At 41.5% G+C, this 23,425-nt stretch overlaps 1 protein-coding gene and 1 long non-coding RNA gene across 2 annotated transcripts in view; both read left to right on the top strand.

Moving 5' to 3' along the window:
- LOC310681724 overlaps positions 1-23,425 on the top strand; it is a 122,865-nt gene that overhangs the window by 12,707 nt on the left and 86,733 nt on the right. The window lies entirely within an intron of this gene.
- KDM1B (lysine demethylase 1B) lies at positions 35-23,231 on the top strand. Its single transcript, XM_083449361.1, has 22 exons — positions 35-322; positions 1,985-2,029; positions 5,293-5,386; positions 6,054-6,178; positions 6,851-6,940; positions 8,081-8,192; positions 9,582-9,698; positions 10,099-10,137; positions 10,818-11,022; positions 11,496-11,674; positions 12,433-12,609; positions 13,036-13,110; positions 13,581-13,718; positions 14,431-14,602; positions 16,114-16,241; positions 16,324-16,455; positions 17,459-17,533; positions 18,006-18,122; positions 18,644-18,769; positions 19,134-19,256; positions 20,206-20,358; positions 21,273-23,231. Exons 3-22 carry the CDS (start codon positions 5,297-5,299, stop codon positions 21,354-21,356), a joined length of 2,457 nt encoding a protein of 818 aa, XP_083305487.1. The 5' UTR covers positions 35-322; positions 1,985-2,029; positions 5,293-5,296; the 3' UTR covers positions 21,357-23,231.

Raw genomic sequence — 23,425 nt, 5'->3', positions numbered from 1 at the left:
CTACATTGTCTCCTCCCCTCGCCCCACCCGCTACGCGCTGAGGACAGCGGAAGCTGCAGCTGCAGCAGCAGCAAGGGGAGGAGGCGGGGAAGGAACCGACGGGAGGAGCCGGACGCTGGTGAGCGCGGCTCGGGGGCTGGATCTCCTTCGGCCGGGCAAGGAAGCGGACGGAGGCAGGGATTTCCTCGTCTGGGGAAAGGGGGCGGTGCTGCTGCGTCGCTGCTCTGCTCTCCTGGCTCCGACCTGCTGCAGCAAGTGGATGGCAGCCCGGGCAACAAAAGGAGCGGCGCCGCCTCCGGTCTCTCGTCCCCCCGGGCACCGGGTCAGTCGATGCAAGGGCGAGTTGCTCCCCGCTCCTCCTGCTGCTGCGGGACTTGGTCTCCCTTGCATGTGTGAGCGTGCGTTGAGGGGTAGTAGGGCGAGGAGCGCTTCCTGGGGGGGGGGGGACACAGGGGAGGGGGGTTGCCCAGCGTGGATCTGTAGGGAATCGGGGCACGGTTTTATTTGTGGGGCGGGGATTTGCCCGTCCCACCCCACCCCACTAGCAGCAGCCGGTTTTCCGGGCTAGGGTGCAGCCCCACACTGGAGTAACAAAACAAGCCCGTGGGACGCGCGTCCGAGCCGATGGCAGAGTGGCTTCCCAGCGTCAGGGAGGAGGGAGGAGAGAAAGGCATGCTGAGCAAACGTGCACAACGACGAGGAAACCCTACGGAGCCCTCGCCTGTTTGTAGGAAGAGGGCCAGAGGGTGTGCTTTCAAGACGGGCTTGAGCCCCGCTACCTATTTGCTTTGTGGGTAATCCCACCAAGACCCTGAGTTGGCATCTTGGGGTCGTTTGTGGGAGGCGCACGAAAGATGCCCGCTGCATAGGAAGGTGGTAGTTTGCAGCTTGTGCTAAGTCTTCCCTAACCTGGTGCCTCCAGATGTTTTAGAGCACAGCTCCAATAAGCCTTCACCATTGGCAATCGTGACTGGGGCTGATGGGATTTGCAGCCTCTGGAGGGCACCAGGTCAGGGAAGGTTGATCTACTGCCCAGCAATTATTATCTCCCTGTAGCACTTTAAAACCCCTGATAAGAAAAGGGGCTAACCCTGGATAGTTTAAGTAGTGTGTGCTTTTTATTTTAAATGGTATTTTAACTGCTGAAAGGTAGGTTAGTAGTTGAAAAGAAGAAGCCACAAACCTAGTCAAAAGATACAGCTAACCTCCAACCCATGAGTTCCCAAATGCTAGGCCACACATTTTTAAATGACTGCTACATGGCTGCACTCGTTTTATGGCTTTGGGGGAAGCTGTGGGGTGCTCTTGACGTTCATTTAGAACAGGGGTTCCCTCTCCAGAGCTTTCAAGGGCCTTCTGCTTCAGAATTTGGATGTGCAAAATTCCAAATCTTGACTGTGATGAGCCAGTTAGGATCAGATGCAGACTTTCTCTTACTTTTGTGTTACCATGATGACTGTATCCACTCTCTGCATTGTTAGCTTGGTGAATTAAATGGCACATCAGAAATAAGAAGTGCAGTACTTTCAAAATGTTAGTTACACATCAGAGGGTTGTTGTTGTTATTATTTTTGCCCTGAATTCCACTTGTGAGCCCAGCCAAGGTTGGATCCTGTGAACTCTCCAGCCTGCAGGTATCAAAATAGTTGTGGTAGAGCTTGTGGGAAGCTGCGTGCAACAAGTCAACACACTTCTGACAAAAGCCCCCACTTCCCACATAGATGGACTTTTGTATCAAGCTGATTGAGATACATGTGCATATTCCCCTGGCCTTCATTAGCCTTTAAGGGACCAAATACCTCATTGTGAAAAGTCCTGCTTCAGGGGGTAATTTCTCTTACACCTTCCGTACAGAGAATTCAGAGGTTTTAGAAATAGACCTTTTCTGTGGAGACCATGTTGTTGTCTGAATCAGGAGGGTAGGATTCAGTGGCTAGAAAGATACCGTTTTCTTACCATGTTTTCTCTTTTTCTATTATTACAGCTCTGTTTAGTTTGACATCTGAAAGCTGGGCGATTTGACTCCAAGGTGAGCAGAAACCTACTCTTCCTGTGATGGAAGTTACCCATAGTGAACATAGTTATCTTTCTAGCATAATTGCAGCCCACCTTCCTATCTGTAGCCTATGTGGGTTATTCTGGAGCTGGTAGCCTATACAGTGGTACCTCGTACTGTCCCCCTTGCTAGCGCTTTGGGTTATGCGCTCCGCTAACCTGGAAGTAGGTCTCCTTGTTGCGAACTTTGCCCCGGGATGCGAGCGGAAGTTGTGCTCTGGTAGCATGTGTGCAGCAGGAAGCGTTATATTCCAGAGGTGTGCACAGACCCCAAGATTTGCCTTGTATTTGTGCATCCTGAAAAATCAAATATGCTTCTGAGTTGTTCTGTGCACTCACCACTTCAGTCTGTAATTTGGGTTCTGACCTCTGTATAAAATGAAGCTCTGTGTTCCCTGTTCAATAGAATATAACTTTGCCCCATTTTGGTCAAAGTGAAGTAAATTTTCAGGTACAGGAGCACTCCTAGAGTGAACTAAGCCTTCCAAATTGCAGACAAGTAGGTCTGAGGCTTTTTTGTGCAGGAAGTAGAAGGGATTCACTTTTTTCCATAATCTATTATGGGGTGGAGAAGTGGGGTTTATCTCTTGCTCTCTCTTGAAATAATTAATTTGTGGGTAAACTTCGCATATTTTTGCCTGTACATTTTTTAAAAAGTCTGTGGCTTCACACATCTTTCTTTCTTTCTTTCTTTCTTTCTTTCTTTCTTTCTTTCTTCCTTCCTTTCTTCCAGGGTGATTGCTTATATGTGTGTGTGTGTACACACACACACACACACACACAAATATAAACTGCACCAGCCAATCCTTTTTTTAACAAAGAAAAAAGCAATTCAGAATCCATCAGCGTTCCACAGGCAAAATTGTAGGACAGCCTCACTTTTTGCAAAGTCCATGGATCTAGAGAAACAGAGATATAGGAAAAGATAGAGCTATATGGGGTGGAAAAGCAGAGTGACATGAGGCTTTTGGGGAGCCTTGATCTGGCTTGGTGTTTATAGACATTGTGCTTCAACTTGGGAGGGGAATTTATCTCATGATCTGGCCCCCACTTGGAGCCAGTGTACACCTCTATTGTTTGCCTGGTTATACATTAGACAACTCATGTCTAGTGGGAAGCCTCAGATCTCAGATGAAATGGTTATATGTGTACCTTATGCAGGATTTAGTTCTTGACGCACATTGGCACACACTGGGGGGAAATGTGTTTTTATTCATGTATGGGCTGAATTCTGCCCCATAATCATGGGTTGGAGAGTTATGTGGGCTTTTCAATAGCTACTACCATGTGTCCAGATCCTTGTTTATCTCACTAGTAGGGCAAACCTCTTGGGTTAGTATGTTAATAAATTAATAGTTGCAGTTGTTCTTAAAAGCAAAGCAAAACTAGTAAAACCTAAGGAGTTGAGATGTTTAACCAGAACAAGCAGAAGCAAAAAGAGAAGTGGAATGGAATCTCAATGTACATTGTTGTTGTTGTTTTTAAATCTGCTGTGATATTATGCTTATACTTTGTTTTCACATATGTAAATGGTTTCCCTAAATTTCAGTTTCATTTTCAATTTGAATATTTTTTTTCTTGAAAAGTCCTGCATTTCAAAATAAAAAATTATTGCTTTACCTTCTACACTTTTCAAATGAGCCCTTCCTAGCACTTGAAACAAAAGTGCATTTTAATGGGTTTAAATGATCCACTATCCTATGAAATATTCCATCAAACGTGTTAGTTGCTGCCATTTGGAATGAAGAGATGTTTGCTCTTCCTGTTATCTAAAACCACCACTAACTCCACCCTGCAAGTATTAACAGCAGTTTAGTAAAGATGAGCTATTTAGTCAAGATGGCAATTGTCAGCAGATCTTGCATGCTTTATAGTTTTGACTGGTTTGCATCCCTTCATTTTCTGTGTGTGGGCAGGGCAGCTCCCAGGCTATTGACCCTCGTAACTTCTTTCTGGGAGAGAGTTTCATATCAAAATTGTTTATTCCCTCACCCATCCTCTTCTTTCTTTTCTGTTTGCTTCATCTTACCTGCATTCATAGATGTAGCACAGCCTGTATTATGTTTTATTTCTTTTGATTTGTATAAAATATTTTAATGTCATGCTCAAAGTGAGGAATGGAAGAGGGTTCCCCCCCCCCCAATATTTGATCTGTATGCTTGCAAATGTAAACAGCTTGTTCTCACTTCTCATCAGGACGGATAAGCAGCCGTGGGAAGGTGTGCTGAAACTGAGAGACAATTTGCTCACATATGTGTGCTGTTAAGGTCCCAGAGCTACTGTTTTTACTATACAGTTCATCTGAACTATCAGAAGCATAGTTGAATCATGGCCTGAATTGTGCACAGTTCTTGGAGGGGGCATTTTGGCTACGTTTCTCACAGTACATACCTACGCACATTTACACAGAAGTCAGCCTCTGTGTGTTCAGTGGGGCTTACTCCGAGGTCAGCATGCATAGGGTTGCAGCCTTAAAACTGCAGGGTTGGAACCAGGGAAACACATAGGGAAGGGGGCTGGTGGAAGATGACATTCTCACCCATCCCAGTTTTGGGGGGTTGCTCTCAGCAACCCATACTACAGACCATTCAGCAGGACCCCTCTGGGGTAGCGTTCCAGTATGGGAGGCTGAGGGGATCCCTGAAAATTGCCTGGAGGCACTTTTGGTGAGTAGAGTGGAAGCTGACTCTGATTAGGTTTTGGGGGTCCCCCCCCTTAGCCCTCCTGTATCACAACACCGTCCTCTTCAGTAGCATCCCCTGAACCACAGGGGAGATATTTTGGAGAACAAGGGGAATGCTCGGAAAGGAGGCAGGGAGTCAATTTTCTTTGGCTCTAACCCAAGATTATTTACTTACTAAATTTATATCCTGCCCTTCCTCCCAAAAGGAGCCCAAGGAGGCAAACACACAAATGATAAAACTGTGAAAATCATCTAGAATATTAATGAGCTGTTCTCCCTTCCTCCTTTCCCTCCCTCCTTTCTTTCCTCTTTTTGCCTCTTCTTCTCACATCTACCATTTTGTCTAGTTCCTCACTTTAATTTCCTTTGTCCAAGATCTGGAAAGAGAGCTGGTTCAAACAGTGAAGCCACTAGTCTGCATGGGTGATGCTGGAAGGTTTAACCAAAGGGAAACTTCAAGCTTGTTTATTTCTCCACCCCTCTCTGTGTGGGGAGACTCTCTGAACTCTAGTGTTGGAATACTGCCTAACGTCCTCCTGGTTTTTATCCTGCAGCGCCATGTCCACTGGGAGGGTCCGAACAAAGAAAAAAACACCTCCTGTTGACCATTCTCCTGATCATCTTCCTCTGAGAAGTTCAGGGAGACAGGTACCTTTCATCAATTTCATTCACAGGGTTGCAAGCAGGGTTGTGTACTTAGGAAATGAAGAGTATTGCAGTCTTATGCATATTAGTCTGTAGTGTCCTGTTGATTTCATAGCCAGGCAGTGATCTTTCTTACAAGTTGATGTGCATGACATTTCAGCCTGTTGAGTTTTTCCAAGCAAAATTGGTGCTCATCTTTGGCGTAATGTAATGGGCTGTTGTTTTGGACTCTTCCTTGTTTTGGACTGTTCCCTGTTCTGTGTGTGAAGCTAGTTATGACGCTTCCTTGGTTTTTATTTTTTCTGTATTTCCATGTGAATGCAAGTTGCATGCAATATTGCTATCTTTTTGAAGGATTTCCCCACCATCCCCGGGTCTAGATTTATTTTGTACTGCAATACCTTTCTATCACGGATTGGAAATCCATGCCTCTCCAGAAGCTCAAGTTTCCATCAGTCCCAGCCAGCATGGCCTGTCGCCCAGAATTATGGGAGTTGTAGTTCAGCAATATCTGGAGGACCAAAGGTTCCCCATCCTTGTTCTGTAGGAAAACACAATCAGTGTAACTGTCCTCCATCACTATTGCACCAGAAAGCCTCACCAATAAAGACTGCTGAATATATCATAAATCTGTTGTGACCTTTTCGTTCACACAGTTGTGTTCTTTTAGGTGAGGAGGAAAGCTGCAGAGGCAGCCGAGGATGATGAAGATGCCTCAGAGAAGAAGTACAGAAAATGTGAAAAGGCAGGATGTACAGCAACATGTCCCGTTTGCTTTGCCAGTGCTGCTGAAAGGTTTGGGCTCCTCTGTCTTCCCTCTTCACAGTCCCAAGGTTTCAGAAAGTGATCTTCAGCTTGATAGATTTCATTTCTGGTTTGTCTGAGTGAATTCTTTTGACTATTATTAATGGAGGGAAGTGAATGTATGCTCCTAGGTGAAGGTACAATAAAAGCAGCTTGAAAAGTAGTTAGAAACCAACCAAACAAAAAATCCCAGATATATATTTTAAACCACACACAAAAGATACAAAACAGGCGGAGACCCATTCATCCTCCTGGGAAGTCTTGTTGGAACATTTTCCACCCCCATCATTCAACCCAGACACTGAGGTCCAGCTCTGAGGGCCTTCTGGTAGTTCCCTCACTGCCAGATTACAGGGAACCAGGCAGAGGGCCTTCTCGGTGGGGGCGCCTGCCCTGTGGAACGCCCTCCCATCAGATGCCAAGGAAATCAAGGAAACAACTATCTGACTTTTAGTAGACATCTGAAGGCAGCCCTGTTTAGGGAAGTTTTTAATGTTTGATGTTTTATTCTGTTTTTAATATGTTGGGAGCCGCATTATTATCATCATCATCATCATCATCATTATAAACTGCTAACGTGTGGCAGTCTAAAGTATTTTCAAATTGTAGGACAAAGCGTATCCTTTCGATAAATGTAGTCTTTTCTGATTTCTTTTGTTTTAGGTGTGCTAAAAATGGCTACACATCAAGGTGGTATCACCTCTCCTGTGGGGAACATTTCTGTAATGAATGTTTTGATCATTACTACCGAAGGTATTCTTTCTCTTTTTTGAAGTAATTGCTTTTTTTTAAGGAGTGGGGACAGGATGCAACCAAAAGTGTGTTAATTCAATGGCAAAGCATTTTAATCTTGATCTGGTTAAAAAAATAAGATATGGAAGGTAATATACATAATTGCTGTGCTTTGCTACCCATTGTGATTTAATTTTGAAATGAGGCTGAAAACAACAGTGCTGCTTTTATAATGGCTAGAAATTGTAGGGGTTTGAATTTATCAAGAAATGTCAACAATGTCTGGGGGATTGATACCCTAACAGCTTCCTTTTCAAAGCAACTCCTGGCAAAGGCAATGAATGCTTTAAAAGGCGGGGATGGGGGAGTGTATTCTTTTAAAAGGATATATAGTCGTACCTTGGTTTTCGAACAGCTTAGTTCTCGAACCTTTTGGGTCCCAAACGCTGCAACCCCAGAAGTGACTGTTCTGGTTTGTGAACTATTTTTGGAAGCTGGACATTTGACAATAGACAGGGCTTCCATGGCTTCTGATTGGCTGCAGGAGCTTCCTGCAGCCAATCAGAAGCCACAGTTTGGTTTCTGAACGTTTTGGAAGTTGAACGGACTTCTGGAACAGATTCCGTTTGACTTCCAAGGTATAACTGTATTGGCTGTTTGTAGGAAACTGGACCAGCTAAGTATCTACACTCTCAGGATGACTTTAATAGGCCTTTCTGTCTGTTGTGAACTGCTAAACATTTTGACAAAATGCTCTCAGCTAGAAAATACACAAAGCAACATCAGAACACTGGGCAAAAACAGTTTCTTGGAACACAGGCTGTCTGCTAATGCCAGGTTGCACAGGGAGACCCAAGTTTTGGGAGGGAAGCTATTCAAACAGTGAAGCCATTGTATAGATTTGGGCATCCATAATAAGGACATCTAATTTATCAGATTAAACAAAATAAAAATCATGCACAATATTGCCTTGAAGTTGAGCTTTGCAACTTCTATGCTTGCTTAGGAAACCAAATACTGTGGCCAGGATCATGTTGTCTTAATATCTATTTGTTTTTCTAGGCATTCCATGTTTGGGATGAACTGTCTATTAAAATATACCAAACCATGTGTAGGCGATTCCTTCCCTCTACTTAACATTTCCTTTGTCCCTCCTTTTAGTCATAAAGATGGCTACGAAAAATACACTGCCTGGAAAAGGATTTGGACCAGTAATGGAAAAAGTGAACCCAGCCCTAAAGCTTTTATGGCTGATCAACAGCTCCCTTACTGGGTGAGGGCTTTGTTTATGATGACATAACACTGTGAAAGTAGTGCATGTTCATTTTTTAGTTCCCTTTGCAGTACGTGTGTTTGAAGGAAGTGTTAAGCAACGGATTTGAATATTATTGTTATGGTTTCAACCTTGGGGTTGAAAGTGAAAATAATATGAAGGAAGCATACAATATTTGGCAGCAGGCCACATGTCTTGTGTATGCAGAATGTACAGTGGTGCCTCAAGTTACATACACTTCAGGTTACAGACACTTCAGGTTACAGACTCCGCTAACCCAAAAATAGTACCTCAGGTTAAGAATTTTGCTTCAGGATGAGAAGAGAAATCATGTGGCGGCGGCACGGCAGCAGCGGGAGGCCCCATTAGCTAAAGTGGTCTTCAGGTTAAGAACAGTTTCAGCTTAAGAACAGACCTCCGGAACAAATTAAGTACTTAACCCGAGCTACCACTGTACCAGGTTCAAACCCTGACATCTCCAGGTGAGGCTGAGAAAATCATCTGTCTGAAATTCTGGAAAAGTGCTACCAGGAGACGACACTGAGCTAGCACATGAAAGAAACAAACCATACCTGGTTTAGCATTATGCCTAAACCAGGGGTTTTCACTTATTTCACTCCAAACAGACCACAGAATTAAGCAAAGGTTTCTTCTGGCTTACTGAATGTGATATGTTTGGAGCAAAGTGACCTCTAGTCTGGATGTAACTTTAAGCCAGAGATTGTGGTTCACTTCTCCCCAATACTATACTGGTAGGAGGGACTGAAGCAGTCATGATCAGGTATAGATGAAGAAGTATAGGTTATATGGTGATAATTAGAAAAGAAGGGGTTTTTGATTGGTTGTGGAGTTTACAGAACCTCAAAATGATTATCCTCCTTTCCTGAGATGGGAGTGGATCATGGGGTTCCAAGAGCAGTTAGGATTTCAGTTAGGGCAGTTGGAAGCTGCAGGCTAAAGAGAAAGAGAGAATCAGAAAGGTGAGGGAAGGAGTACAGTCCTTGCCTAATAACCTATATGACTGTAAGATCTGCGCCTTGCAGTTTAGGGAGGAAAGGCTTTCATAAATTAGAAAGGCAATATTTTATCTACAGGCTGATCATCCCAACAGTTAGCTTTTCACTTCCTGCTGGATGAGCTGCCATGCAGTCTGCACCCTTTTGGGGGAATCGATTGGTTGAATAGCCTCTGATTTACCTCTCCTGAGAAAGGAAGGGTAGGTCAGCTCAAAATGCACACTCATACGAAGTTGGTGGAGAAAATGTAGGCACAGCTTGCATGTCTGCTGCTTAAGGAAGTCTTCCTGAAATGTTGAGAGACCTGTCTCTGATCTTATTAGTGTGCCTTTGTTTCTGGATGTGCCAAGCAACTTCGTCGTTTTATCTCTAGGTTCAGTGTACAAAGCCAGAGTGTGGGAAATGGCGGCAGCTGACAAAGGAAATCCAGCTTACCTCGCAAATAGCCAAAACATACCGCTGTGGCATGAAACTGAACAATTCCACCAAGGTACCTTCAACCCTCAAATGTACTGAAAATGCAGGTTGGTTTGGTTGTTTCTAGAGGCTGATGGGAGCCCCAGGCTTAAAACAATTGTGCAATGTTTGTTTGGAGGCACCCTTGTACTGCTGCAGTACACACATTTAAAACTCTGTGAGGGTGGCACCAGAAAACTGGCAGGTGGGTGGAAAAGCTTGACACCTTCTTCCCTGGCCACTTTTCCACTCTATCCCTTCCCAAAGCTACCTTTCTCTTGGGGTTTTTAAAACATACCATTGAGTGGAATTCATAGTTTGGCCCTAGGTGTCATGGCTTTTATTAACAGAACTCATGCCATTTCTTCAGTGTTCCTCTTACATGCAAGTCAGAGGAGCTATCCTGTTGTCTGAAAGTGTTGTATTTGTTTCAGGTGGAAGGCCCAAACCATTGCTCCATGCCTGAGGATCTGGTAAGCAATGTTTTAGGAAAGTCCTGCACGTGGTATCAGAATGAATTGTAACTGTGAGAAACACAGTGGTGCAGGCTTAGTAGTAAATACTGTTTGGGTAACATTCTGACTTTGGAACTGGAGACTTTAAGAAAGAGCCTAGCTGTTGCTTAAGGAAAAGGCCAAAGACATCTCAAGCTATTCAGCTTATTAGTAGGGTGTTTATGTAACTAGAATTATTGTACTGTGTTTAAACTGTGAGGAGCACCTGTATGTTATTTCTTTTTTTAAAAGAGCAAAACAGAAAAGCTCTACCTTGATAGTTGCCCTTGCAAAATCTCAACTCTCAGACCTACTGCTGTTTTGTTAGATTGTTAGCCACTTTGAGACTCCTTAGGGTAGTGATAAAGTGGGATATCAAATCCAAACTCCTCCTCTTCTACTGCTGTTTTGTTAGTGCAAATCACCTCAAAGCGATGGATGGTTGAGAGCCACATCACCTAGTCCCATATTAGACTTTTGACCAATTAGAGTAAGCTACATTGCTATGGGAAAGGCATTTTCATGTAGAAGCTTCCCTACTCTCCTGGTAGAGCACTCAGAAATGGCCTGTGTCTTTTAAGTGTCATTGGGACTGAGAGATAATATGATAACAAAAGCTTTAATTCTTCTTCCTGACTCTTTCCTCCACTCTTTCGTAGAGAGTTGCTGAAGTTTCAGATCACTGGTGGTATTCCATGCTCATCCTTCCACCTTTGCTGAAGGACAGTGTGGCTGCTCCTTTGCTGTCTGCATACTACCCAGACTGTGTGGGCATGAGCCCCTCTTGTACCAGTACTCACCGGTTGGTTGGTGAATCCAATGCAATAAAAATGGAGCACTTAAAGACTCCACCTACTATAGCTGGTAAGCGACGAGTACTTTTCTGCCCTCTCCTGGTAGCTATTGATAGCCTTATTTTCCATGGTATGAGAGTATTTTTTCTATATTAACGTGAAATAGAATGTCTTGTCTTCTCAAGAATGAGACTGACTATCAACCATGTATACTTTGTAATATTTGTCGTTTATATTTGTGAGCATGTAGTATAAGCATATTCTTCCTGTAAGCAACACTTTGGTGCATATACTCGAGGTCCACTAAGGAGTTTTGGGCAAAGAGGAGATCTGTAAGCACCATAAATAATTGTTGTAAGCAGAAGCCATGGTTCTTATGAGCCCTTCCTTGCCCAGTATTATCCTACTATATGTTGCAGGCACCTGTAATAGAGTTCACATTTGTATACATGCCCTAGAGCTTTGTGCCTTTTTATTAAGCTACCGTGACAGCTCACGGAGATGCTACATGCAGCTCATTCCGTGTTGTATGTTGCCTTCCAGGGATGAACAAGTACTTCCAGCCTTTCTACCAGCCCAATGAATGTGGTAAAGCACTGTGTGTGAGACCAGATGTAATGGAACTAGATGAACTCTATGAGTTTCCAGAATATTCACGAGACCCCACCATGTATCTAGCTCTGAGAAACCTCATTTTGGCTCTGTGGTACACAAACTGCAAAGTAAGCATGGCTGAATGTTTGCCCCCAAAAGATTATCATCTCAACCTAAACTTCCCTTGTCCTGGTTTCCTTCTCCCACTCACTCCATAGACAAGGCCTTCTTAGTCATTATGGTTTTTGCTTTTCAGTGGGGGAGGACCCCCCCAACCCATCCCATTTCAGTCCTGCTGGCCCTGCAGCAATTGGGATTTTTTAGAGCAGGGATGGGGAACCTGTGGCTCTCCAGATGCTGGGCATCTGTTTGTCCAAGCCAGTATGGCCAATGGTCAGTGATGATGGGAGTGGTAGTCCAGCAACATCTGGTGGGCCACAGGTTCCTCATCCCTGCTCTAGACGTCCTGCTGCAGCGGGAGGGTGGAGCTCTGCTCATGGTAAGACAAAAGGTTGCAGTGACTGACCAGGCCGTGCCTTTGGAGCAGATGAAATAAAACATCACAAGAAGCCCTTCATCTGCTGAGGGAAATAAGGCTTCATGGTGAGGCCTGTGTTCCTTTCGTCCCTCCTTAAGTATGCCTTCACAATGTGATCCAGATTCCCAGGTGTGCAGATGGTGCTTTTCCATACAAAGCTGCCCTGCTTCATGCTTTTCAGTACACAGGTACATGACTGGAAGTTTACTTGAATGGTTGTCACTTTGTTGATCTGGGAGGTGTAAATTAGCTGTTGAGCTTCACCATCTGAAGGACAGTTTGCTATATTGTTCCAGCAGCAGTCAAATTCTTGCCTCTCCTCCTTTCTCCCAATCCTTCAATTCACAGGAAGCCCTAACCCCTCAGAAATGTACGCATCACATCATTGTTCGAGGCCTTGTGCGCATTCGCTGTGTGCGGGAGACGGAGCGAATACTTCATTTTATGACCAGGAAAGGTCTGATTAACACAGGAGTCTTGTCAGTTAATCCTGACCAACCTCTTCTGCCCAAAGACTACCATAATGTAAGTATTTTAAAATGCAGAGTACTAATAAACTGGTTCTAGGAGATTTTGATGGGACAAGGAGGGTGAAGGGAGAAAGGACTCCTTTTAAGGGTAAAAAGTGAAAGAGGGTTGGCCTTCTAGACCTCTTGGTCAGTGTCAAAACTCTTCTTCAGGGGTTAATGGCTTCTCAAGAACTGTCAACATCGGCATAGACAAAATCGTCTGCTGTCGTTCAGCTCAGGCTAGGATACTTTCTCTTCACTGTCCTCATTTTTGGTTGATATTGTAGCACTTGCTCAAGCTTTCCTAATGAAACCCTTCAGCAGGAACAGAATTTTATCTGAACAATGTTTCAAATTGTTCTGAGACTTGCTTAGAAAAAACAGTCTTGCGAGTCTCAAAAGAATGCTGGCATCACTAGTTTACTTTTCTTCTTCATTTAAGAAATCTGTCATTGTGGTTGGGGCTGGTCCTGCTGGATTAGCAGCTGCAAGACAGCTTCAGAACTTTGGAATTAAGGTGAGACTTTTTCAAATAAAGTATAGCATTTCAACATTTCTGTCTCCTCCTCTTCTGGCATATCTACACTTTGCTGCTGCTACCTGAGTAAGAAAAAGAAAGGGCCTGTTCTCAGAGTCCAGATGTCCTGGGAAAGTGCCTTAGTTTCAAGGCTGAGCTTGAAATAATTATGAGGCTAGGGTTTGTTGCATGATTTGTTGCAGCTTATACAATATTTGGGCATGGAGAATGGTAGGCATAGCTTGTCTGCTCACAGTATCCACCTTTTAAGAAGGAACTTAATGTCTTCACTTGGTAGACGGATTTTCTGCCTCTGAGGTTTAGGATTCACCAATTAAAAACTTGGTGAACTCCTAGCATAATGTTCTATTATTGATTGACCACCTTGGCATTATTTGGTTAACTGTGGAAAGATTTTTGTTTCATAGCAGTGTGTTCCTTACCACCGCTGCTTCTTTTGTATGTTGCAGGTTCTTGTGCTAGAAGCGAAGGACAGAATTGGGGGCCGCGTGTGGGACGATAAGACTTTCAAAGGGATCACTGTGGGAAAAGGGCCACAGATAGTGAACGGCTGTGTCAACAATCCAGTAGCACTAATGTGTGAGCAAGTGGGTTTGCATTTTTATTCATGAAAACATTGTCCTTCTGAAGCTTAATATACACTGATCCTTGTAAACTTAACTTTCTTATTAGAGAAGTTTTTCAGGCAGCTCAGAATCCACATCCCACTCAAGCTACAGCTGTATTGGGTCACTTTGGGAAAGTAACTGTTCTTCAGCTTTGTTTTACTGTGTGTGAAAGAGATACATTAAAGGTCTAATTGTGGGGTTGTAAAGAGGAATGAGGTAATGAAAACTGGTTACCGTCCTTAGGAGCAGGAAGTTCTACAAATAACATTTGAAAACTTTGCTAAGTGTTTCAATCAGGCTTTCTGTTCATACATTTTTCTTCTTCTCTCACATGATACTTTGCTTGAAATAATACAATGAGTTACCTCACATATTTAGGGAAGCTAGCAATTTGCTGTAAAGAACAGAATAATAGTCTTTTCAAGCGCTAGTCCACTTACTACTTAGAATGGTGATTCTTCAGAGTTGATGCTTACTATAATAAATGAAATAATTCTGATTCCTGTAATATAAAACCCTCACTGAAGATGTTTAGCTTTTATTGATTGGTTGGTGTTGACATCAATGAAAATTGCGGTCCTTTGGGAGGGATAGAAATTTAACAAATAAACAATAAAAATTAAGGTTTGCATCCCATGACAGTAACTGATTATCTACTTTCCCCACATTCAAAATCCCTGTCTTTTTAAAGCTGGGCATTAAAATGCATAAAATTGGAGAGAAGTGTGATCTGATCCAGGAAGGTGGAAGGATAACTGACCCCACTATAGACAAGCGCATGGACTTCCATTTCAATTCTATCCTTGATGTTGTAGCAGACTGGAGAAAAGACAAAAATCAGCATCAGGATATTCCTCTTGGAGGTAAGTAGAAACAATGAAGAGCCACATGACACATAGTGCAATGGGGATAAAGGAGCACCTGTAGAAGTCGTCTCAGATATTTGTGCCAGCTCAGCTTTCAGTTCTTGTATTTTGTTGCATTTGAATGACCTTTGACAGAAGATTGTGGGCTGCTCAGAGCAATTTCATTAGGCCCAGGATTTCCTGGGCCTGGTACCCTGTATGTCGCTATTGGCAGTGACTGTTCTTCTGTTACTAATATGAACAGTTATTTTTAATACATGGAAATGATTTAATAAGCATTTATTTAACAGATTTTTAACCTGCCTTTCTGAGTTCCTGCCCTCACAAGGCGTTTTGCAGCAATTGCAAATAGTTCAAATACCATAATTATATAACAGATAATTATGCAGTAAGATTAGAACATTTATGTAACGTTAACAGACAGCAGCAGCAACTCAAATGGGGGAAATAGCTTTACGTCCTTTATGAACAATATCTCCCTGAAGAACAATAGCCAAGTGACAGCAGTAGATGTAGTGACATCATAAAGTGAATAAATTACTTGGAATACATTTTCCTCAGTCCCTGTTTTATTAATATGCAAACTAATTGACATTTTTAAAACTCCTACAACCAACCAACTTGGATTTCTTTAACCAAGTGACAGTCCCAGAAGAGATTATCCCAAATTGCACACAATTAGCAACATGCAGGAATTATTTCTGAGTATAGAATCTGGGAGAGTTGTAAAGAGTGTGCTGAGCCCTGAAAATAAAGTGTCTTGCTGTGGCCTAGCAGTGGTGAAGTTAATAGGCTGGTTTGCAGTCACTTTAAACCATAGTTATGAATGAATGTGCAATGTGCTGGTGCACAGAATGAAAATCATTGCTGCTTAGCATTATTCCTGCTGCTGCTGCTGCTGCATTGCTGGCAGCTAATTTGACCAAGCATTTTGTCCAGATACTCGTGGTTTCTCTCTCTCTAAACAAACAATGAACTGTAACCAAGGTTTGTCCTCTACTTACCATTTAAGTTTTGTTGAGGAGGAAACAAACCATGAGCCTAGGTTCAGATGCTAATGTTAAGCCAAACCATGGCTTAGCTTCCAGCAGTTCAGCAGAAACAGGGGAGGAATGAAGCAGTCATGTTTTTGCTCCGGCCCCATCACCCTTTAAATCACAGTGATGTGCAAAGTGTATGAGTATGTTTGCCAGTGTATGAGTATGTTTGCTGGTAGCCCACATGTTTGTGAGAAACGTGCTGCCCGACAATTAAGGAAGGACAAGGACTTTAAAGTGCTATCGGTTTCAGTGGAAAATACGTTAAGCATGCATTCAACTCTATTTTGAAATAGTTGTCACTTAAAAGTGTGGAACTTCATGCCCATAATATTTATATTTTGACGGGAGCAGCGGGAACTATTCTGGTAGAGCTTCATTTTAAAATTTAACAAGAACACTTAAAAGTAGGGTGAAATTGTAAGGGAAAAATGATTATTTATTGATAACGATTGAATATATTATTTGCAGATAAAATCCAGGAGATCTATAAAGTTTTTATTCAGGAATCTGGTATTCAGTTCAGTGATCTCGAGGAAAAAGTCCTTCAGTTCCATGTCAGTAACCTCGAATACGCCTGTGGCAGCAACCTCCATGAGGTGAGCATGGGATGGACTTGTGCGACACTCAGGTGTTGAGTGTTCAAACTGCTCAGTGAAAAGAATTCTGTTCTCCTTACAGGTTTCTGCACGCTCCTGGGATCACAATGAATTTTTTGCTCAGTTTGCTGGAGATCACACGCTCTTAAACTCGGGATACTCAACAATAATTGAAAAAATGGCTGAAGGCCTGGACATTCGGTTAAAGGTTCCAGTAAGTAACAAAAAATGGACGAGAAGCCAGTTTGCTTTGATGTACCTTGGAGTAGTTCATCTTCCTAGTGTTTGGCTTGATTCTCTTTGTCTTGGAACATACAGATGGTACTTAACCGCTTGAATTTTCCAAAGTTATTTCCAGTGGTGTCTCATTTATTAATCTGCTTTGGAACATATGAATGTTTCTTCTTATTGCTTATGCCTTCACTCTAGAACATTTTCCACATTCAGCATACTCGGTGTGTATTACAATATATCTATTGGATTTTTTATCTCAGGTAGTCAGAGAGAGATTTGCCAAAGATGACTGTATGAACTAGGTAGGATTTAGAATGCAGGAGCAAAACTTTAGAATCCATAATGCATAAAAGCAATGGAGTGAGTTTCAGCAATGGGGTGCTCAGAGTCCCACCAGTACATAAAAATCTCTAGTGGAACATTGCTTGCATCATTCTCCTGATTGATCCTTCACATAATGCATTTACTCATGAGCAGTTAGCTTAACACTCCTTCCCCCATGTCTTTCATTGAGAACTCTTCTGCTATGAAGCTTATGCTAATGTATTGGTGTTATGGATGATATTCAACATTGTGCAGGTGAAATTGCCCTTCTTGTTCTTCCACATGCACCCCCATCTCCTCAAAAGGGTCCATCTTCAGAGCTGATTTGAGGAAAACGCAGGGGCTATAGGTGGAAGGAGAGGCAGTCCTTTTGTATAAGCAGAAGTCTGTTCCACTTGTAGATGAGGCACCACCATAGACAAATACAGTGGTACCTCGGGTTAAGAACTTAATTCGTTGTGAAGGTCTGTTCTTAACCTGAGGTACCACTTTAGCTAATGGGGCCTCCCACTGCCATGCAATTTCTCTTCTCATCCTGAAGCAAAGTTCTTAACCTGAGGTACTATTTCTGGGTTAGCAGAGTCTGTAACCTGAAGCGTCTGTAACCCGAGGTACCACTGTATGTCTTTCACAACTCTAAATCCCCTTCTTTTTGTCAGGTTCGCAGTATAGACTATATGGGGGAAGAAGTCCAAGTGACTGCAACCGATGGAACTCTCTGGAAAGCACAAAAGGTGACGTGTCTCATCTTTCTCAACTTCTGCTATATATTTTCAAACATCACAGTTAACATCTTGTTCAAAGTGTTGTGTACAACTGGCTTTTTAAAGACTTGATGCCTCATGTTAAGGGGTAGCTTTCGCTGCAGCAGCTCAACAAGGGGTGCAAGTGAAGTGAGTTTCTCAACTTATCAAGCAGGACAGAGCTATTTATTGTGTTTCAGATGCCATATCACCAGTATACCTGCTTCCCACATCCTTACAGCTGTAATGTGAATTCTTGACACATCTTTACATTTGTGCTAAGGAGCCAGTTGTGGGCTGAGTGCTGGGCAGGCAGTGAAAAGTGTGGGACAAAGTATCAAGTTGTCTTAAAAGCATGAAACAGGTTTTTAGTACCTACCTGGTGCCAAACCTTCCCAACCTGCCTGTGTTATGTTGAGCTACTTCAACTGCAGTATAATTAGGACTACTTTTCTCCCACCAGGTTTTAGTTGCTGTACCTCTGACTATTCTTCAAAAAGGCGCCATTCTGTTTAACCCAGCCTTGTCAGAGAGAAAAATGAAAGCTATCAATAGTTTGGGAGCTGGAGTCATTGAGAAGGTAAGAGTGCAACTTTTATATGACGATGTGAAGGGCAGTATGAGTGGCATTTGGTTTGTACCCTATCAGATTTGCTTTCCATAATCAGATCTGCTCAGAAATAACAAGATGACAAAGCATGGGTACATAGCAGTCCTTCATAAATTGAAATAAATATTCTTCAGGGTTTGTGATGGGTAACCAAAGTCTGCCTGTCCACCAGGTCTTGCAAAACGGATTAAAATTATGCCCCATTAAAACTGAAAATTTCCTCCATTTTGCCAATTTGAATCTCAGGTCTTCCATCACCCAACTCCTCATAGAAAGAAATGCAACTTAATTTTGTTTCCTGTGATTTGCACAGACTATCTTGACCAGAGTCTACCTACTATTAGTTTACAACAATCAGTAATAGCCCAATCCTATTTATGTGTAATTGCAATTATATTCTACTAGGTTCACTGAGGCCTACTTCCAAGTAAGCGTGCATAGAATTTCAGCCCAAATCAACAATGAGGTCATTCTTGTCTTTTTTCCTTTAGATTGCACTACAGTTTCCATATAGATTCTGGGACAGCAAGATTCAAGGAGCTGATTACTTTGGCCATGTTCCACCTAGTTCCAACAAACGTGGACTCTTCAGTGTTTTCTATGACATGGATCCACAGGTACACATTACCTGAAGACTTAACACTGACCCTAATTGTTCTTCAAATAAGGAAACATGATGAGCTTTAAAATCACTTCTCTTCCCCTACCACCCTAGGAATTCGCCACCATTTCATAGTGCAATTAATTTAAGATATATTTCCGGCAACTTTGTCGTTTTTTAAAAAGACAATTGCTCATTACCAGACAGAAGCTTTGAAAAGTGATGTGATACACTCAGTCAAGGAGAAACCTAAAAGGGGCCAGGAATCTTTCTTGTTCTATGGGTTGGCTAACATTAGTTTCAGAGAGGCTGTTAGAGAGTCATTTAGCAGAACTACAGTAGATAAAATGTAAGTGTCCATGTTTGTGTCTTGTTCTCAGCGTAAATGCAGTGTTCTAATGTCTGTTGTTACGGGTGATGCTGTGGCAACTATGAAGAACTTAGATGACAAGCAAGTGCTGCAACAATGCATGATTGTGCTCCGTGAGCTGTTTAAGGAACAGGTAGGTCTTGGTTTTTATTGACTCAAGCATAGATGAGACACCAGTTTCAAGTCTTTCACACTTAACTGAATTTATTAATAGTTGTAAATGGCTCTGATATTTGCATTATATGGATATATTTATTAACTAATATAATGTATAATAATTATAGTATATAACAGATAGCAACAAAAAGAGATTAATGATGCGACTAAGCGTATTATCAAACTAAGTCATAGGAGTAAAGCAACTGAAAAAGACTTTGTAAATGACTGTACTTGGTATACGACTAACATTGGATATTGCTCCAAATGTCATAAATCTGGATTTATGTATTCTAAATAAGAAAGAAATATTAAATAGGATGAAAGAAATGAAACAGCAGCTTGCCAAATTATTCCTATTTTTAATAGTTTGCCTGGGAACCATGTTTGTTGTGGCTTCCATACATGAAAACATTCTGCATCAGACCACTGGTGCATATAGAAGCAGTTTTAGAATAGAATCACAGATTTGGAAGGGACCCTGAGGGTCATCTAGTCCAACCCCCTGCAATTCAGGAATCTTTTGCCCAACATGAGGCTCAAACATGTGCCTGAGTTTAAGATTCTAATGAACTGAGGTTTCAGATAGGAGTTTTCCCCAGTCTCTGGAGAAGCCAGGAATTGAACTTAGGACCTGTTGCATGCAAATTCATGACACAGGACTCTACACGAGGATCTACAAAACTGACTACTTAAAAAAGGAGAGACAACTGTCCTGACATGTTTCACTTGGTTAGGCCCCCTAACCAACACTTTAATTCTCTAGCTGTTTATAATGGGACTGTCCATTGACTTTAACAGAACAACTTCAGAGCATGTGACCAGTCACTTAGAGCATCTGTGTGTGTTGACCTGGTGAATATATGTGTTCACAGATGGGTTGTATGCATTTCATAAGTAATTCTTTGCCTATTGTTGTAATCCAGGAAGTGCCAGACCCAGTCAAGTACTTCGTTACACGATGGAACAAAGATCCTTGGATCCAAATGGCGTATAGTTTTGTGAAGACAGGGGGCAGCGGTGAAGCTTATGACATCCTAGCAGAAGACATACAAGGGAAAATATTTTTTGGTGGAGAGGTGAGATCTTGATTATGTACACTAAAAAAATTGAATTCAAATTCTTCTAAAATAAGATACAAGCTAGAATAGGATGGAATGTATTCAGGGGTATGTTCAACTTAGGTTCTGTTCAGAATAGACCCACTGAAATTACGTAATAAGCCTAAATTAACCATGCTTACTTCAATGGATCTACACTGAGTAGGACTAGCACTGGCTACAATCCAGTCTCTGAGGAAGCATTGCAGAAAACCAGTGAAATCCAGTTGCTAGTGTGCTGATCGGACTTCAGATCCTTTAAGAATATAAACAGCTTTTAGATTGGTTGTTCAGTCATCTGAGTGGCAGCAACTCTTCAGAAAAAAAAACCTATGTAGGGGATTATACCTAGGACTAATATTACACACACACACAAAAAGCGCCATTTCAATCTCACTTCAGGCCTTGCTTGTGGGGTTGAAACTGGTTTTGTTGTGCTGCTGAAGACATTCACCATGATATTCCTGTTGATTCTCCTGGAACTCTGAGGCACAGGATACTACATACAGTGGTAGTATATGACTGGGCAAAATAATAATCTCTGCTATGAAAATTCCTCAACATGGAATAAAACACCCATTGTGGCTCGTGATTTATTTTTAAGATATAGATACGTAGACTATTTCATATATATCATTGGTAGAATAGATATTGACACTTCCTGTGTGGGTTTACCAGGCTTCCTCAACCTCAGCCCTCCAGATGTTTTTGGCCTACAACTCCCATGATCCCTAGCTAGCAGGACCAGTAATCAGGGATGATGGGAATTGTAGTCTCAAAACATCTGGTGGGCTAAGGGTGAGGAAGCTTGGTTTATACATATTATGTTTCTGATGAGTGTAGTTCTATGTTCATATAAGAATTCCTCACATTCTGTTTCTCTTTTTAAATAGGCCACAAACAGACATTTCCCACAGACAGTTACTGGAGCTTACTTGAGCGGTGTTCGAGAAGCAAGCAAAATAGCAGCATCTTGAATACTACACTACTGTTTACAGATTTTCTTTTAACAACTTCCTCAAATTCAAAATTCAAGTTTCAGGGTTACTATTATTGCTCAAGTGGTGCTTAATTCTTTGGTACCTAAAGAGACAATCCTTTTTTCTTCCACTTTTTTCATCTTTTCCATGATGTTGATGTTTTATCAGCACAGCATGCTAAAGGAACTGTTATTTAAAAACACTACCAGCAGATATTCAAGCTCATTAACCTCAGAACTTCATTTTTGTGACCTATTTGAGATAGATGATTTATATTGTCAAAGGGTGAAATGTGTCAAAGGGTAAACATGTGCTGCAAGGACTGTTAAATAACCCACGTTTTCAGATAGTGGGTCAACAAGATGGCAGGTGAATCCAATCAAGTTTTGAAAAATGTATTCTTTTTAAACTAAATTGTTGGAAGTGTACACAATCATTGGGCTTGCTGGTGTTTTTTTTTTTTTTAATGAAAGAAGATATATAAAACCAACCCTAACCATTACTTACCCAGAGGAAATGTCACAAAAGCATCTCTTAATGTGTATACTAGGATGAGGGCTTAGTATTTGCTGATCATGTAGATGGACCAGAAAAAAATGTTTGTTTTGTGGCCATTTCCTTTTTGTGTGCAGTGAAATTTCTAAATCATAGCAGCTGTGTAGGTGCAGTCATTTATATAATTGTGAAAGCATGTTGAAGGTCACGTAGTTGAGCAAACCGTTCAACTTTCTTGCTTAAAAATGAGGTCAAATGATTACTTTTTATGAAGGGTTAAAATTATGTAGCCTCATTTTAATGGGAGAGATTTAAGTAGACTCTGAAATCGGTGAGACTTGAAAATACTTAATGAGGCTGGGTTGTACCCATAGTTGTGAAAAATTACCTAGAAGAAAAAGATGATTTAACTAAATAATTCACTTTTAAGTAGTTGAAGATACTAATGTATACACATAGTTCATTCATCAGCTAACTTTTGCTTTTCATTATGAAAAAATAATAGTGGGAATTTCAATATGGAAGCATGGGCAGTTTACTTTCTAAAGAAAGCCTCAGAAAATGTGTGATTACTACCCCTGTGTGTTTTGCTATAATGATAATATATGGCCCTGAATATCTTACTTTGTAACATCATATTGAGAAAGATTTAAAAGTTATGCTGTTCATCAAGCTTTTCTTATAGTTGAACTGCTATTATTTCACTAAGTTGCTTAATAGGAAGTTTAACTCTCTGAGAGCTTATAGTAAGAAATGTAAAGTATGAAAATGGAATGCTGATTTCCCCCCATCATTTACTCTTTTCAAAAACTGAAAACATGTGAATACCTAGCTAAAATAAGCCAATTGGCCCATATCTAAAACTACTTTTGTTGGTGCATCTAGCTATTGTCTGAAGTGCAATTTTTATTTAAAAATGGAAACTTGTGCTTGGGAATAGTTGAAGGCGTGAGTTTGAGCAGAGATATTAGTCATGACTGTAAGGATTTTGTAGTAATCAGCATTAAGACAAGATGAAGAGTCATACTGTAAATGTGAAACCATTTACTGTATAAAGTACCTGTAAATTATTACATTACAGAAGTGTTTAAACAGCAGGACCTGTTGTCCATAAAAAGAAAAAGCTTAGTTAAGATATGGAAACTACCGTACTTTTTTTACATTTATTTAAAAATGTCAGAGTTGGTGGGTTCACTTTGAACAATTGATCCCAAAGAATTAAAAAATAATCATGTGAAGCTTATTTTTTAAGCATGGTCATTTTCTATTGTGTATATACAACTTATGCCTTGTACATCTAGGGGGGGAAATCTCCTTGCTGTGGAGCATGATGTTCAAAGTGACCTATTGGTAATGTAATAAACTGGAAAATGCTAAGTCAGTTGTGTTGCTAATTTCTAATCAAATAGTAAAGGCAAACTGTACCCATGTACTTAAAATGCATTTTATATGGATTTATAACACATCCCCTCCTGGAAAATGCAGAGGATGTCAGTCTCTAAACAATTACTTCAGTTATTAACTAGGATGACAAATGTCTATTCCACTGCTCCTTTCTGACGATCCTTTCA

The sequence above is a fragment of the Podarcis tiliguerta genome (assembly GCF_965153285.1).
Source record: "Podarcis tiliguerta genome assembly, chromosome: 7".
Lineage (NCBI taxonomy): Eukaryota > Metazoa > Chordata > Lepidosauria > Squamata > Lacertidae > Podarcis > Podarcis tiliguerta.
This window is presented reverse-complemented; position numbering and strand designations above follow the sequence as displayed.

Bases quoted from the DNA above. Each gene is read 5' to 3' on its own strand.
- KDM1B (XM_083449361.1), top strand. From the start codon at position 5,297: ATGTCCACTGGGAGGGTCCGAACAAAGAAAAAAACACCTCCTGTTGAC. The intron at 12,610-13,035 runs GTAAGTATTTTA...TCTTCATTTAAG, and splicing joins TGCCCAAAGACTACCATAAT to AAATCTGTCATTGTGGTTGG. The intron at 16,456-17,458 runs GTAAGTAACAAA...TCTTTTTGTCAG, and splicing joins ACATTCGGTTAAAGGTTCCA to GTTCGCAGTATAGACTATAT.